Raw genomic sequence first — 16,800 nt, 5'->3', positions numbered from 1 at the left:
ACATGAATGTATATAATTCTTAATCGAAACATTACTGTGTTTGTTGGCATAAAGCTGAAGGAAAGTTTGTGAACATGTAGTTATCTAGCATGTTTGTGTAGTTATGTTAGTCAAAGGACATGTTTAGATGTTTAAGTATGTAGGTGTGTGTGTGTGTGTGTGTGTGTGTGTGTGTGTGTGTGTGTTGTGTTCTGACTATTTTCTGTAACTTTCCTGTGATGTTTGTTTTGGAAGGGTTCTCCAGCCATGGGACCAGCTTTGAAGACGACTTGAGTCTTGGAGCAGAGGGTGAGTGGCACAGCTGTATGATGCTGGGATTAGTGCAGAAGGATCGCATGGTATGATTTAACAGTAGGGTGGAAAGGAAATATAATGAAGAATCCGCGTCTTCCTGGGGTTCTATCTGGAGTGAAAGAATAGTTTGGGGGGTTTTGTTTGTTTGTTATTTGTTTTGATATAAGATAAACTCAGAAAGTATCCCAGATTTAGAAATATTTCCTCACCTGCCTAGTATGACTTCTGACAACCTTTTTGTGGTGCTTGAGGGCACAATATCAAAGCACCATAAAATTTGCTGTATAGTTATCCTCATGACTTCTTTTCTCTATTAAAAGCCCAAAGAACCAAAGAAGTGTGAGAGCTTCTTCCCTGTCTTCTACTTCATCTTCTTATATTGGGCATCAGACACAGTGCTCCATCCTTCTGGGCAGAAGCTCTGTCACTGAGCTCTATCCCCATCCCTGATAACTGGTTTTAAGGGGTAGATTTTGCTGCAGAGGATAAGGTTTTAGATAAAAGATAGAAGCACTCCCTCTTGCCGGTATCTCCAGAGACTTGTCAGAGACCCTTATGATGGGCAGGAACAAGATCCTAAATACCTGAGTGACTCCCATGCTCAGGTCAGGGAGGCCATTGAACAGGCCTCAATCATAAGTTCCAACTCCAGACTAGGTGTTTGGTTGACATATCTGCTGCACTTCTTAGGCTGTGTTAGATGACATTGAAATCCTTAACTCTGTACCATTGACCTGGCTTGCAGTAATAATAGAGGGAAACAGTGGAGCTATTTTATGGCCAGAGAAACAACACAGATGCTTTTCATTTTCCCTTCTAACTTGTTTTTACCTTTCTGTTCCTATCCAGCCACACTACTGGCCACCAATGGAAACATCTTCTCCAGGTAAGTATGAAGTTCAGACACTTTGAATGGTGTCCCCCAAGGAGACAATGAACTGAAGGAGGTACAGAATCAGAAATTTTAAGCAAAGAGGCAAAGAAGAAGGCTTTCTAACCAGCAAAGGATGGCATAGTCTAGTTTTCCTCAGTACAGGAAGAGTATACCCAGTAGGGGGAGCTTGAGGTCAGGTATAGATTAGAAACAGGAGTTGAATGACATTAACTTTGATCTCTGCAGGAATTTCCTCCAGACAACCAGGCCTTGCCAGTTACTTGATCTTGGCTGTAGTTTGGCTTCCAGCAGCATGACTGGTGGGACCAACAAAACCAGTTCAAGGTAGGTAGAAAATTTTGGAGGGTTAAGTTCACTGATGAATGAGAGGCCGTGAAGAACGAGCTCTGGGTCTGCATACTGGAGCATTCATGCATTCTCTATGTACAATCAAGAAATATGATGTTTGCACCAAGAATAGGTAGGGGTGTAGAGGAAGCTTCGTCTTGGATGCCGTGTATAAAACACAAGAGCCTTCTTCCACTGAACATATACTCCAAGAGGTGAAGTAAGGTACTATCACAGTATCTATATGTATAATAGGTATTCAATAAACCTTTTATATTTTGTAATCAACTAATTTGTTAATAGAAGCAATACCAAGTTTTGTTCAGTCCAGGGATTGACTGTACAGAACTTGGAAAGCTGAAGCACGGTTTGTCTTCAGGATCTCAGTTATTCCATAGAATGGGCAGGATATACATACAAGATAGAAAGTATTGGAAATTAGTGAGATACTGCCGGGTGTTGGTGGTGCCCGCCTTTAAACCCAGCACTCGGGAGGCAGAGGCAGGCAGCTCTCTGTGAGTTCGAGGCTAGCCTGGTCTACAAAGTGAGTTCCAGGACAGCCTACAAAACAATACAGAGAAACCCTGTCTCGAAAAACCAAAAAACCAAAAAACAAAACAAAACAAAAAAGCAGAAACTAGTGGGATATAATGAGGATGTCAGAAATCTGGGGACAAAGTTTTAATTTGAGACATGATACTGAGACTTAACATTTTACTTGCATGTGACTAAACTTACCTAAATGGGACTCAATTAAATGGGAATGTATAGAAGTAGGATTCAGGCCAGGTGGTGGTGGCCCACATCTTTAATCCCAGCACTTGGGAGGCAGAGGCAGGCAGATCTCTGTGAGTTTGAGACCAGCCTGGTCTGCAAGAGGTAGTTCCAGGACAGGCTCAAAAGCTACACAGAGAAACCCTGTCTCAAAAAACAAACAAACAAAAAAGTAGGACTTAGGTGTTGTATTAGTCAGGACTTTCTAGGGTAACATAACTTACAGAATGAATCTCTCCCTATATATAGAAAGGGTATTAGAATGACTTACAGGCTGGAGGTCTCAGCTGGTCTCCAGTATATTCTGGAATCCCAAAGAAGTAGGCTTTAATGCTAGTGAAGGAATCAACTTGCTAGGGAGGCAAGAACAAGCAGGCAAAGAACAAAAGCTTCCTTCTTCCATGTTTCTGTACAGGCAAGCCTCTATCAGAAGGTTACAGGTAGGCTTTCCCAGCTCAAAAGATCTGGATTAAAGATGGGTCTTTTCTGCCACAAAGAAGCAGATGAGAAGTAGGTCGTCACACTTTAGATTAAGGAAAAAAAATCACTTTTTCAAAGGTGTGCCCTCCATTTTTTGGACTTTAATTAATTCCTGATGAAATCAAGTTGGCAGCCAAGAATATCCACCACAGATGCCTAGATTTTTAAAAATTATTTCTTTTAGTTTTGAAATTATAATGTAATCATGGCATTCTCCCCTGCCCTTTGCTTCCTGCAAATCCCCCCAGATACTCCTCCTTGCTGTCTTTCAAATTCTTGGCATCTTTTTTATTAATTGCTTGTGTGTGTGTGTGTGTGTGTATGTTCCAAAAATGTAAATAAAGTCTGCTCAGTCTGTATAATGTTACTTCTATGTATGTTTTCAGGGCTGACCGTTGGTATGGGTTAGCCAGTTAGTACGCTCATCCCTGTGGAAGACTATTTCTCCTGCTCTCATCATTCATAAGTTCATTAGTTGCCTGTAGTTCTTTGTGTAGGAGGCCTCGTGGGCTTCCCTTCATCCACTTTGGCATGTTTACTGCTGTTGTTCTTGTCCAGGTTATGATAAGACAGCACCCTAGGGGACAGAATCTCACAGAAAATTCCATGCTCATTTGGCTTTTGAAATGTTTTCTGCCTCACTATGATCCTTTAGGTGTAGGAATTGCATTGTAGAAATATAAGCCGTGACGATGCTCCAAAACTCTGCATTTTGATTGGTTGTGCTTGTCTGTAATGGTCTCCATCTGTTGCAAAGAGAAGTTCCTTGATGAGGCATGAGGACTGAACTTATTTGTGGGTATAAAGATAAATACTTAGAATTCACTTAGGGATTTCGCTGGTTTAGCAAGATGATTCTAACATGGTCGTGAGCAAAGATCAGGCAAATCTACGTCAGCAGCTCACAGGTAAGGAAACTTACAATGGTGGAGTTAAAGGAGCATGGAGCTAGCAACATAAGGGAGGTTCATGGACTTCACAATCCAGATCCTAATTCACAAAATGATCCCAATTTTGACTAAAAAAAACCACGGCATCCTTTCTGAAAGAGAATGATAGTGACAGCCTGGGCCCCAAACAGTCTACACACCTTGCTTCCATTGTTGAAACACAAATATTGAACACAAGTGTCAAGCAGATTCTGTGTGGTGCCGGAATGTATAATAAGGGGAGGGGAAGTATTTAGTCTTCTATGAAATAGCACTTCTCCAGATGAGCAAAGAGCCAGAAGAAGGGACCTCTCTAAATCAGTTATCAAATGTACCTAAGTTAGGAATGAGAATATTATAAGATCTGTGGTCTTTACACACTATTTGTTTAGTTCTCTCACACGGCTACTAAGGCAAGTACAGTGACAGATAAACTGCTAAGCATTTGGCAAAAGCCAGATCTGTGGCAGCACACAATTGGGGACTGACAAGTTAGCGATGTAAGCACACACTGACTCCGTATTGCTCTTCATTTTCAAGCCATTTCCACATGTATTTAAATTTGTTTTCAGCTCTAGAAACAATTCTAAGCCCTATGCTAATAGTTTTTATGAACAGATCCAGAATATACTCCCCATGCCCCAGACACAGAAATGAGGTTCAAATAGTAAAAGCTCTTTTCAAAGCCACAATAGAGTATAGAGAAATGCCCAAGGGAAAAAAATGTCAGCCTTGATACTATTATTAAATATTGTTCTAGCCACTGTTCTATTGCTGTGAAGAGACACCATAACCAAGGCAACTCTTACAAAAGAGAGCCTTTAATCGGGGGCTTGCCTATAGTTTCAGAAGTTTAGTCCATTGTCATGGTGGAGGATGTGGCAGCATGCATGATGCTGGAGCAGTTGTCTAAAGCTGCATCCTGAACCACAGGCAGAGAGAGAGAGAGGGTGGGGGGGGGAGAGACTAGTCCTGGCCTGAACTTTTGAAACTTCAAATCCTACCCCCAGTGTCATGCTCCCTCCAACAAGGCCACACCTACTAATCCTTCTAATCCTTTCAAATAGTAATACTCCCTGGTGACTAAGTATTCAAATATATAAGCCTATGGGGGCCATTCTCATTCAAACCACCACATTTATTATGAATTCGCATATATCTCCAAGTTGTCCTATGTATCAAAACTCCCTTTCTTTAGCATCTCAGAGATTTTGGACCAGGTACAAGAAGATGCAGAAGATGTCCTCTTCAACCTGGGCTTTGGCCATGAGGACCACAAAGATACATCTCGTATCCCTGCAAGATTTTTCACCAACCCCTCTCAGGCCAAGGGCATTGACTTCCAGCTCTTCCTGAAATCTCAGATGCAGAGGATTGAGATGGAAGACCCCTGCCTGATGCTGGCCAGTGAGTGTCACTTAGCTCCACCCATGCTCTTCCCCCTTACCTTCCTCTCATCTGCAACAGTGGCACCATGCCCTATTTGTTTCTCGGTTAACTTTGTCCTTTGTTTGTTCTATTCTCATTTAATATTTTTCCAAAAGTGCAACACTTTTGTGTCTGCTTTTTCCTCTTGAAGAAACAATCTTCAGGAAACCTAGGGCCATTAATGTTTTGCTTAGGTCTTTTGTCCATCAGCTGAATCAAATCAGCACAAAATTCTTGCATGTTATTCCAGTTTGAAATCTCATTGTTGGGTTATTTACTGGTGTTATGGAGCCTGCAAGCCAAGGAAGGGGTCTCCGGGTGCCTAAAATCTAAATTGGAGGATCACCAATGAATCAGTTGGTACCTGTCTCTGAAACTAAAGCTGTGGGAAGGCTTTTCAGTGAATGTATTAAAAATGGAATTTGCTGATGAGCTCCTGGAGTCACCATCTTCATTCCTTCTATGCAGGCCGGTTTAAGCAGGTGCAAACGCTGGCTGTCACTGCTGATGCTTTCTTCTGTCTCTATTCCTACGTGTCTAAGACACCCGTCCAAAAGTTCACACCATCCAACGTGTTCTGGAATTGTGACCCAACTGATGTGCCATCCATCAGGATTCTGGCTCCAGAACCTGAACCCCACTCACCCAGAGAGCGTCTCCGGAAAGCGATCTCTAAAATGTGCCTGTATACAGGTTCTCGAGATCGACTGTCACCATCTCACAACAACCCCAAAAGGAACAGTTTGGACCAAGTTGTGTGGGAAATGATGGACAGAGTGAAAGGAGAAAAGCTAGGTCTCCAGCAAGACCCTGGGCATGGGCAAGTCCTTCAGAAAGAGTCTGTGCCACCAGTACAGAACACAAAGCTGTCCACTCCTTCATTTCCATGTGTTTTCTACCCTAAAGAAGAAACCCAGGGAGACATGTGCTGCGCTCGTGCTCTAGCCAAGGCAGGTCCACAGTGCAACATGGACTCTGCACAGGTAGGGAGAGAGCTGTGGGGTCTACGGGCCGTTAATGAGAAGCCCCATTCAGCTGAGAGTGAGAGTCCATGGGAAAAAAAAAGCAAAGCAAGAAAGAGCCTATTTCAGAGTCCTCCCTTGGACAAGATTAAATCACTGGACTTGCTCATCACCCAGAAGAAACGAAAGCAGAACCAAGCCAGACATGAGCTACACCAATCTCTAACTCAGCAGCTTCAGGGTGCTTCTGATTTGGAACAGGTGAGTGTCTGGAGGTGAAGGAAGGACATGAATTACTCTAGATTCTTGCCCGGAAGATGAAAGAATAGTGATCTCGAGCAAAACAAGTCCATTCTTTTGTTCTCATTGGACAAAATAAATCACAACTTGTGAATATTCAGAAATTTTTGTTAAGTGTGCTAATGAAGACTTACAAAAAGAAATCCGTAATTTCTTAAGAGAGTTCAGTTTCTCATGAAATATGCACTGATGTTTTTCATATAAGTGAAATGTTAGCTACACACAAAGCTACACATTATTTAATAATATACATCTTGTATATACATAAGTAGTCATTAATATCTGGAAGTTCTGGTTCCAAATCTCAGAGTTTTATCCATTTAACTGTGGGTGTGGCTTTTTCCTAGACCCACACTTGGTTCCTTTTTCTTTCTTTATCTAGATATATTTGGAACCACAAAAGATTTTTCACACACTTTTGTAAACACCGTAAACTATGTAGCTAGCATAGCCCTTTCCTACACAATCAGCCATCCATTGGTCATAACGTGGACCTATGGGTACATCCTGATGTGGAGAGGTTCTTTCAAGAACAGACACTGAGCAAAACTAGCTCTGGTCTATGCAAACAACTTAGGGTCATTTGGCAAGCAGATTTTGTGATTCTAGGTAATCACAGTTTTTGAGAAGGGATTTTGCAGGCTTCAGATATTGCCCCATCTATTTCTTCCTATTCTTTCCCTCCATGGACCATCTAAAACTTGGCATTCCTTTGACCTTGATGTACATATGGCACTGCCATCAAGTGTCAAGGTTATTTGGAAAAGCTTTCAAATCCTAGTCATACAGAAAATCTGTGATCACTTACAATTTAAGTCGCATGTGTGTTCCCACTCATTGATTGTAGTTATATAAGTCATACCTGATATCAACTAGATATCTGACAAGGCAAAAGAAGGATACACCTGGAATGCATCCTCCCTCTTAACTCCTTTCTACCCTGGACCTTTCCTTGCACCTGTCTCCCATTGGTTCTGTCTGAGTTACGATGGGATCTTGTTCACAGGTACAAAGCAACGGTGAAGAAGAGGAGGAATGCCGCTGGCCCAGCAGATCCAGGCACCCCTACTTCTACCATACTTCCCTTGGAGGAGACTGAAGAAGTAAGTGTGTGTCAGGCAGTATTTCAATATGCAGACACATCCTCTCCCCAGTGAAAATATATGAACATCCACAGTGGAACTTACCACATAGTACAATTATTTTACTAGTGTGGCACAGAATCCATAGCTGATTATTTTTTTAAATTCCACAGATAGAGCTAGATAATACTTTTCAGTGTGATTGGTGCTCAGGCTTAGCATATATCAGAATGTCCAGAAATTTCAAATATCTGGATCTCAGTTCATGGTTTCTTTCTTGGTAGATCTGAACAGGGACCAAGGGTATGCATCTCTAACAAGAATCTGACTCTCAGGTGACCACCATTCAAATGCTACTGTTCTAGAGGACATTTTACAGAACCTCAGCTGTAAGAATGCACACCATTACCAGAAGCTGCTTCTATAAATGGAGAATCAAAGCCCCCCTCCACCAGACTTAATGGATTACAATTTGATCTAGATAAGAACAACCTCTCTACTAGGATAACAAAGAAAATAGCATTAGGTTACACCTTTTACTTAGAGATCCTTTCACTTTGTACAGGCATGCACTTTCTAATGTACCTTCAAGACTAAAAGCATCTTGATTAGTAGTCTAAATTTTCAGTGTTATTTGCCTAGAAACATATTTAATGCAACTTCTTTATAGTTTTGGAATGCTCACCTCTATTCTTTCACCTGTACCTCTAGGTCTGCATATTTGTATATATGTAATTATTTATTGAGACATATATACGAGAGACGAGGAGATAGCACATGTAGTTTAATTTTTAAGTTATTGATGTAGACCTGTAATACCAGCACCAGGGTGCTGTGAAAGAAAGATAGCAAATTTGAGGCTAAACTGAGCTAAGGTTGTATTCCACACAAGCCTGGGCTGTATATTGAGGCTCTGTTTCAAAAGGGAGAGGGGAAAAAGGATTAATGATGTGTCTGTTACCTTCATCTTGAAGGTCTGATGGGCTGTTTTTATCTTCCAGTATCCAGCCTGACTTTCTACCATGGAAATTTAACAAAACCAAAGCTGTAATAACTTCAGAAAGTTGTCTAATATCCCCCTCACATTCGTTATATGTAACAACCCAACCTATATTCAAAAGGATGGGGCAAAGCCTCCACATTTAATGGGATGACAAAATCATGCAGTACAAAGACATGTGGGATGGGAAGGTTTTGGCTATCTTTTTAAACAATCCATTGCAGACAGTAAAAATAACACTAGCTTTATCAAAATTTTTATTCCTCATGTCTTAAAGATTCACCAAGAATAAATACTCATTCAAAGGCTATTCAAACCCAGGCATACAGAAACTTGAAAGGAAGTTAAATCCTAGACTCACTGAATTAAAATAGAAAACATGTGAAGCACCCCGCATAGCCTGGTTGCCTTGCCAGACATCTGCTCTAAAATACAAAATTCTTCTCCTATGCTGTTTGTCCACCACGTAACAGCCTCACACAAGAAAATGCCAAGATGTCCATTAATGCCAATTCCCCTCAAGAACCTGAAACCATTCAGAATAAATTTCAGAGTCCAAAAATAGCAGAATTATCTGGCAAAGAGATATATTTTAAGCAAACGAGTAGGTCTTGTTTCCTATGAATGTAACAAGATTTTATCTTAACAGGAGGCTTAGCCATTCGTTATATTTTGTGTCCTACATGTGCATTTTTCAAAACTGCAACATATCTACAGTTAGTATGCATGTTAGAATTTATATCATTAGTCAAATTTTTATTTTAATTAATAAGTGTTCATGTGCAATATCAAATAATTTTAAATCCTATAAGAGACAACCAAATGCAATGACATGCAATAATTTTAGGGAAAAATGTACTTAGAATTTCAAGAATATGAAATCAAAATATTTTAAATATTACTCTCCTGTGAATACCTGGGAGATTCAGAAATTTCTCCCCAGACAGTCTTTGTTTCAGTCTTGGGGTCTTGTCATTTCCAATCTTTTCCATATGCGTTTTAAAAATTGAAAATAGATTATTTTCATACAACATATCTTATTTATGGTTTCTTCTCTCTCCGCCCCACCCAGTTTCTCACCTCCTCCCCATCTGGATCCACTCTCTTTCTGTCTCTTACTAGAAAACAAACAAGCATCTAAGAGATAATAGTGAAATAAAACATAATAAGATAAAGTAAAAACAAGCACATCAAAACAGGACAAAACAAACAGGAGAAAAAGCCCAAGAAAAGTCCTAAGAAGCAGATACAGATACAGATACAGATACAGATACAGATACAGAGACACTTACACTCTCGGGTATCCCATAGAAACACAGGCCTGGAAGCCATATGACATACACAAAGGAACTGTGGGTGGGGAGAGAATTTTTAAAAGGTGAAATTTTAAAAAGAAAGGTGCCCAACATGACATTATGAGACAAAGAATCTCCAAACATGCCACTGAGTTTATTTTCTGTTGGACATCTACTGCTGCAAACATGGCCTGCCCTTAAGAGTAGTTCATTTCCCCAGTGAGATGTTTTCAAAAGAGACACAAATTACCACTCTCAACTTGTGTCCATCATTCTTTAAGGAATCACAAAGTGATTCAGAAACTTCTCAGTACTTCCAAGATTGACAACTGTGTGATAAGTATGAAGGGGAAATAGACTGAGATATACTGAATAAACCTCACTCCTAGTGTGATAGCAATATTCAACCGGCCACTCTATTCAGCTGAAAATTTTTCATTGCCCAGAGATGCTCAACCTTCTAGGGTAACAGGGCTCAGAATCTACCCCCCAACTTACTGTACAAAAACTCTAAGGACTAGAGAGAAGACTATTTCTAATAGTCTATTATGTAAATATACCTCATTTTCTCTATCTATTCTTTGGTCGAGGGACAATTTAGGCTGTTTCTAGTTTCTGGCTATTATGAATAAAGCTGCTAAGAATATAGCCGAGCAAGTGTCCTTGTGGAAGTATGTTGCTGTCTTTCAGGTTATGCTCAAGAGTGGTATAGCTGGGTCTTGAAGTAAATAATCCTAATTTCTGAAGAACTGCCATATTGACTTCCATAGTAGCTGTCTTAGTTAGGGTTTCTTTGCTGTGAAGAGACACTATGACCATGGCAAATCTTATAAAGACAACATTTTAATGATAGGGCTCACTTACAGTTCAGGGTTCAGTCTGTTATCATCACATCGGGGAGCATGGCAGCAAGCAGACAGATGTGGTGCTGGAGGAGTCTGAGATATACTGAATCTTGCATCTTGCAGGTAAAAGGAAGTTGACTGAAACACTGGGTGGTATCCTGAGCATAGGAAACCTCGAAGCCTTCCCCACAGTGACACACTTCTCCCAACAAGGCTATACTCACACTAACAAAGCACTAATAGTGTCACTCCCTATGAGGCTGTAGGAGCCAATTATATTCAAACCACCATTGTTGCTGCACTCCTACCTGCAGTGGAGGAGTATTCCCCTTGCTCTACATCCTTGCCAGCATAAGCTGCCCCTTGTGTTATTGATCTTGGCCATTCTGACAGGTGTAAGATGGAATCTCAAAGTCCTTTTGATTTGCATTTCCTGATGGCTAAGACATTGAACATTTCTTTAAGTAAGAGAAAATTTTCTTAAAGAAGTACTCATTGGTAGTTGAGTACATGAATGATTAGATTTGAGTCGTAGTGTAGAATCAAGGGTAGTTTCATGAATTTCTTGATTAGTGTTTATTAACTTACAAACAGAGGTAATTATAGCTGCAGAATGTCAGAACTATAAAGAGCACACTGTCAAGTCTTTTAAATATTAAAGACTAAGCGATTAACCCTTCTTGAAGTCTTCCCTTATTGTGAAATTAACAGAAACCTTAAATCACATGACTTTATTGTAGTTGTTGCTTTTATTGCTGATAACTTTAAATATTACTTATGGCACTGAGAAAGAAATCCACAGGTGAGACATAAGTAGTCCTGCCGACCATCAGTTATTTAACTTATCTCAAAATAGATACACATTACATTCCTTTTGAACTACCATGACAGGCTTTCTTGACCAACACAGCATGACCTGACAGCAGGGGCTTCACGGAAGCGTCAAACTATCACCTCATCCTGAAGTTAAGTCACACCATCCTCAGCAGCCAGATCCTGCTCTTTGCCTCCCCATGTGGCAGCATGGGACACTGGGATGAAGACCACACAGAGAATTGAACAGTACATCCTGATGTTGGTGCAACTGTATGCAGAGAGACAGACTTCCATGAAACTTCGTTTCTGCACAAGCTGCTTGGTGGATGCTACTCACATGGTACAGATATGGGCGAACTAAACAAAGACTCGATTTTCTCTTAAACTTTGACACCAACAAAGACAGAAGACATACGAATGGCCATCTTTGGGGGGGGCAAGGTATTCCTCAATGATGTTAAAAGGTCAAAGTTACAAGAAGAAGGAGAAATTCAAACTTCATGCTCAAAGACCTTGTGTGCTTTCCTGTGGACCTCCCCTCATCCCTAAGTATTAACTAAATTCCTGCTGATCTTCTGCAACTTCATAGTTTTATTTTCTTCTTAATGTTTTATCTAAGGATATATCCTTAGAACATTTCCCTTAAACACACTTGCTCTCTATTTCCAAATTTCTGTGCCCTCCTAGAAAAATGAATGACTTGGCCTCAGGGTCCTTTATCTTTGCTTATGTGAAACACACACACACACACACACACACACACACACACCAGACAAAAGCAAAATTTTCTGCCGGAAGAGAACAATAAAAATAACTTCTAAACTGTAGCAGTTTTGTTGGTGATGGTTGTTGAGTTTTGTGGGTTTTTTTAGAAGTTCTGAATTCAAGATTTGTTACATCTTCCCTATTGCTGGGAATATATGCATTTGCCACCACATTAGGTTTGTGATGTGTTTGGTGAGGTAATTAACAGATGTGCATATCTTTGGAGGGAAAATATCTTGTCAGCAAGCACCAGGTAAAAGCACAATGTTCTGCTAAGTGTTCGAAAGCACCCTAGGCCCTTTCTTCCAACAAGAAAAAGTGTTCAATAAGAAAAAATATATGTTTCCATCAATAGACCACCCCATTGTCAAATAAATTGAAAAAGAATGCAGAAAATAAAAGGGAAGATTTTTTTAGGTGTTTTGAAGAAAATCATAATTTTGAGGGTTAGGGAAAAGAAATTATATCAAATAAGGACAGAAATAAGCCAACCACAGGGGGCAGACACAGACTAAATGTGGCTATGCAGTGACAGAGAAAATTTCTTTTGTGTCTCAAATTGAATCATAAATGAAGGAACAGAAGAAGGGGAGAGAAAAGAGTTAGTTAATTAGCATCTGTGGGGTAAACCAATTTGAATAAAGATTCCATGTTTTTTTAGTACTCAAATCCTTACTTTAAAAAAAAATCCAGGCAATCACACCCTGGGCACTGTACTATCTTAATTATCCATCAAACCCAGATGCAACAAGCACCTCTCACTGTGGACTATTGACTACTTCAAATTTTGTCCTGTTTTGTGTTACACATCTTGATCAGCTATAATTATTTTAGGTCAGTGTCAGTAATATATGATTTTTCCTTCCCATAGATGCACTTGGTCCTAAATCAAACAGATATATTTCCAACTGCTATGTTGTGTTGCTACTGGGAGTTTCAGAAAACAGCTGGTCTTCTTGTAGATAATATCAAAAATGGCAAAAACAAACAACCTTTTCACCTTTTCTTTGAGGGATCTGTCAGTCTTCAAAGTTAGTGCCAGAGATAGCACTGAAGGGCTGAGAGCTTTTTTTTTTTTTTTTTTTTTTTTTTTGGTTTTACGAGACAAGATTTCTCTGTATTGTTTTGGAGGCTGTTGGTCCAGGCCAGCCTCGAACTCACAGAGATCTGCCTTCCTCTACCTCCCGAGTGCTGGGATTAAAGGCGTGCGCCACCGCTGCCTGGCGGGCTGAGAGCTTTTAATTGTTGAATTGCATGAGGAAAATGTTCTTGAGACAACTATATTACACACCCTTTACAAAGATCAGGGATAATTTTAGAAGAGTTGGAGAGACCAGAAGAGCCAGAGGTAGTGGATACCTACAAAAGAGTGTATTTGCACAAAGCCATCTCTTGATTTAGCAAAGGTGCTGAACATTAGTTCATATTCATGTGATAAATATAAAAATTTCAGTCTTATCTATTTTATTGTGTTGGATGAAATGAAATAGCATTAAAGTGATTTTAACCTAGACATGTTCATTCTTGGCAGTATTCATATAAAACAGAGATCCTTGATGCCCAGGATCTATGTGTTAGTAGAAATAATGCTAGAATCTGGTTACTCACTAGCTGTGTGACTAGAGGCAAGTTACCATACTGCCCTTTCCCCCAGATTCCCCATCAGTAAAATGGAAATAATGTTCAAGTAAACTTCTCTGGGAAAAGTTTAATGAGAAAGGAGTGATGTTCTGGAAAGGCTCACCAGTCAAGAACACTTACTGCTCTTGCAGAGGACCCAGGTTCTGTTTCCTGCACCCACACCAGGCAGCTCACAACTCCTTTTAATTACAACTTCATGGAATCTGATGTCCTTTTATGGCCTCTCTGGGCACCTGCACAAACATGGTACACAAAACTCACACACGCACACACACACACACACACACAAATATACTCACACAGGCACACACGCACACACACTCACACACACAAATGAGTAAATAAATCTTAGGAAAATGGTTTTTATGAAGAAGTGCTTAACTTTCAAGAGGATTTCAGGTCTTTGAAGAAGATGCTCTTGAGACATCTGTATCACACACTTTCTTTCTAAGATCCATGATCATTTCAGAGGAGGGTCAGGAAAGCGCGGGAGGCAGGAGCAGTGGATGTTTTCCAGACACAACAGGACAGGTGCACGAATGAACTCACAGTGTTCGGGACAGCATCCACCAGACCTGTTCAAGCTCAAACCAGACCAGATTCCAACATGAAAAGGAGAGGTGGGCACTAAGTCCATTCTTGGGTGAAGAGCTATTGGCATTAACAGCAGCTGGGAGAGGGAGGGTCAGTTTTACTTCCCTTTGTACTCCTGGGAGTTTTCTATTCTTGACTATGTTTTCTGTCCAAGGCAGCCTAGTCAGAGTTAGATACCTGATGCTGATTTTAAAGTGGAATTCTCCTCCATTTGAGAGAATTTGTCTCAGGCAGGGATGAGCTCCCTAATTGTGTATCCAATACCACGAGGTCAGCCAATTATCCATGTATATACAACCAACCAAAATGGATGAAGCAGGTTGTAATCATATATTTCAGCATATTTATTCACCCATACTTAACAAGGGAGAAGTTGGAAGGGATTTGGAAATGGATGGAGTGAAGAGATAGAAGGGGAAAGTGATGCAATATCTTTTCATTAACAATTTATGGAAATAAATGTTAAATAATAAAGAGGGGCTAGAAAAATGGTTCAGCAATTAAGAGCACTGGGTGTTGTCACAGAGGACCTGGGTTCCATTCCCAGAAACCACATGGTAGCTAATGATTTTTCTGTAACTCCAGTCCTAGCCATCTCCTGCCTTCTTCTGGCCTCTGCAGGTACTGTGCACAGACAAATGCAGACAAAACACCATATAACTAAATTTAAAAAAAAGTGACTGATCAAGACCCCCTGAATGGGGGTGTTGGTGAGGAGGCCTAGGTAATCTATTGAACTTTGGGCAGTAGATCAGTATTTATCCGGAGTATACAAATGGACTTTGGACTCCCATCCAACAATGTGAGATGCACTCTCACCCTGAACTCTTGGGGGAGGGTCTAGGCCCAGCCCTGGATGAAATGACAGACTATGGAACCCCCAAGGAGTGCCTCACCCTCCCTGGGGAAATGAGGGGATATTGGGGGGTCAGGGGGAGGGCACAGGAGGAGGGGAGGGAAAGGGAGAGGGACCTGGAACTGACTTGTGAAGCAACCTTGTTTCTAATTTAAATTTAAAAATAAATAAGAAAAAAAGTTAGAAAAAGCAAAGAATGAAATTCTCTGCAGTGATATCACAGCCGTCAGACAGAGGGTGAGCCAGGGATAGTTATAATGAACCCTTCTGGTCTTGCATGGAGGCAGCTGTGGCCTTCTGCTGTGCAAGCCTGGTCAGAGGCAAAAACAACTTTGTTCTGAAGTTAATAGAGATCATCATAATGGTTCACCTAAGAACAGAGTATATAGTACTGTTATGTGACTTTTCCTTGAAGTTTTCTGCATTTGTGAGAATTGTGGCATTGGTACAGTTATTTTTTAGATCAAACATCAAGACTGACAGGTTGAATAGGATCCAAAGCAACCTACTTTTCACAGTGTCATTTCCTTGATTTTCAGCTAAGACCTTATGGTACAAGATGGACATGCCAGAGGCATTTCTTTCCATCATCTTAATGATTTAAATATGTTCCTGCATGTCTTTGGTGTAAGAATGCCCCTAAATGTCTCTGCCTTTCCATTGTGATCATGTTCAAAAGTGAATTTGCTAACCGAGCATGCTTAGGAATAGGCGCAACTCTACGTGTCCAGATTCCCTAAGAAAAATCTTTGTTTAGGAAAACATTGTTTTTGAAATAACTCCCATGCACTCCTTGCCTCCTGCAGGTAGAAGATCTTTCCCATTTCTTCTGCATTGGCTGCTGTGATGGCTATTCTTGACAGTCAAACTGACTACCTCGAGAATTAACTAAAACCCCAAGAGTTGGGTCACCTATGAGGGATTTTTCTTAAAGGTTTTGAAATGGAAGACCCATCTTTAATCTGAATCACTTGAGGTGATAAGATTCACTTTTAGCTGCTTATGGGAGTGCACGCCTTTAACCTCAGCACTCAGGAGGCAGAAGCAGTTGGATTTTCTGAGTTTGAGGTCAACCTGATCTACAATATGAGTTCCAGGGCTACACAGAAAAACCCTGTCTCTATGATAACCCCCCCCAAAAAACAATAAAAAGAAGGAGGAGGAGGAGGAGGAAGAAGAGGAAGAAGAAGAAGAAGAAGAAGAAGAAGAAGAAGAAGAAGAAGAAGAAGAAGAAGAAGAAGAAGAAGAAGAAGAAGAAGAAGAAGAAGAAGAAGAAGAAGAAGAAGAAAGAAGATCTACCTTTAATCTGAATCTAACCTTCTGGTAGCAGCTGACATATATAAAGGATATTGAAGAAGGAAGCACTCTCTTTTTGCCTGTTTGCCCTATCTCTGGCTACCATTACTAACATTGGAGCCTACTTCTCTGGAATGTTGGTGTATAATGAAGACCAACTGAGACATCCAGCCTCACGGACTGAGCAATTTGCTGGATTCTTCAAATTTCCATTGGTAGGC

General features: G+C 40.5%; 1 protein-coding gene across 2 annotated transcripts in view; it reads left to right on the top strand.

Moving 5' to 3' along the window:
* Tespa1 (thymocyte expressed, positive selection associated 1) overlaps positions 1-12,254 on the top strand; it is a 30,355-nt gene extending 18,101 nt beyond the window's left edge. For both annotated transcript variants that reach the window (XM_005079795.3, XM_021232839.2), the window contains exons 6-12: positions 235-288; positions 1,144-1,180; positions 1,415-1,513; positions 4,898-5,106; positions 5,596-6,350; positions 7,396-7,492; positions 11,503-12,254. In XM_005079795.3, the coding sequence (XP_005079852.1) occupies positions 235-288; positions 1,144-1,180; positions 1,415-1,513; positions 4,898-5,106; positions 5,596-6,350; positions 7,396-7,488 (1,247 nt within the window). In that variant the 3' untranslated portion in view covers positions 7,489-7,492; positions 11,503-12,254. The remainder of the gene's footprint in view (positions 1-234; positions 289-1,143; positions 1,181-1,414; positions 1,514-4,897; positions 5,107-5,595; positions 6,351-7,395; positions 7,493-11,502) is intronic.
* Positions 12,255-16,800: the final 4,546 nt, after the last annotated feature.

This window comes from Mesocricetus auratus, unplaced genomic scaffold (assembly GCF_017639785.1).
Source record: "Mesocricetus auratus isolate SY011 unplaced genomic scaffold, BCM_Maur_2.0 Super-Scaffold_100011, whole genome shotgun sequence".
NCBI lineage: Eukaryota > Metazoa > Chordata > Mammalia > Rodentia > Cricetidae > Mesocricetus > Mesocricetus auratus.
This window is presented reverse-complemented; position numbering and strand designations above follow the sequence as displayed.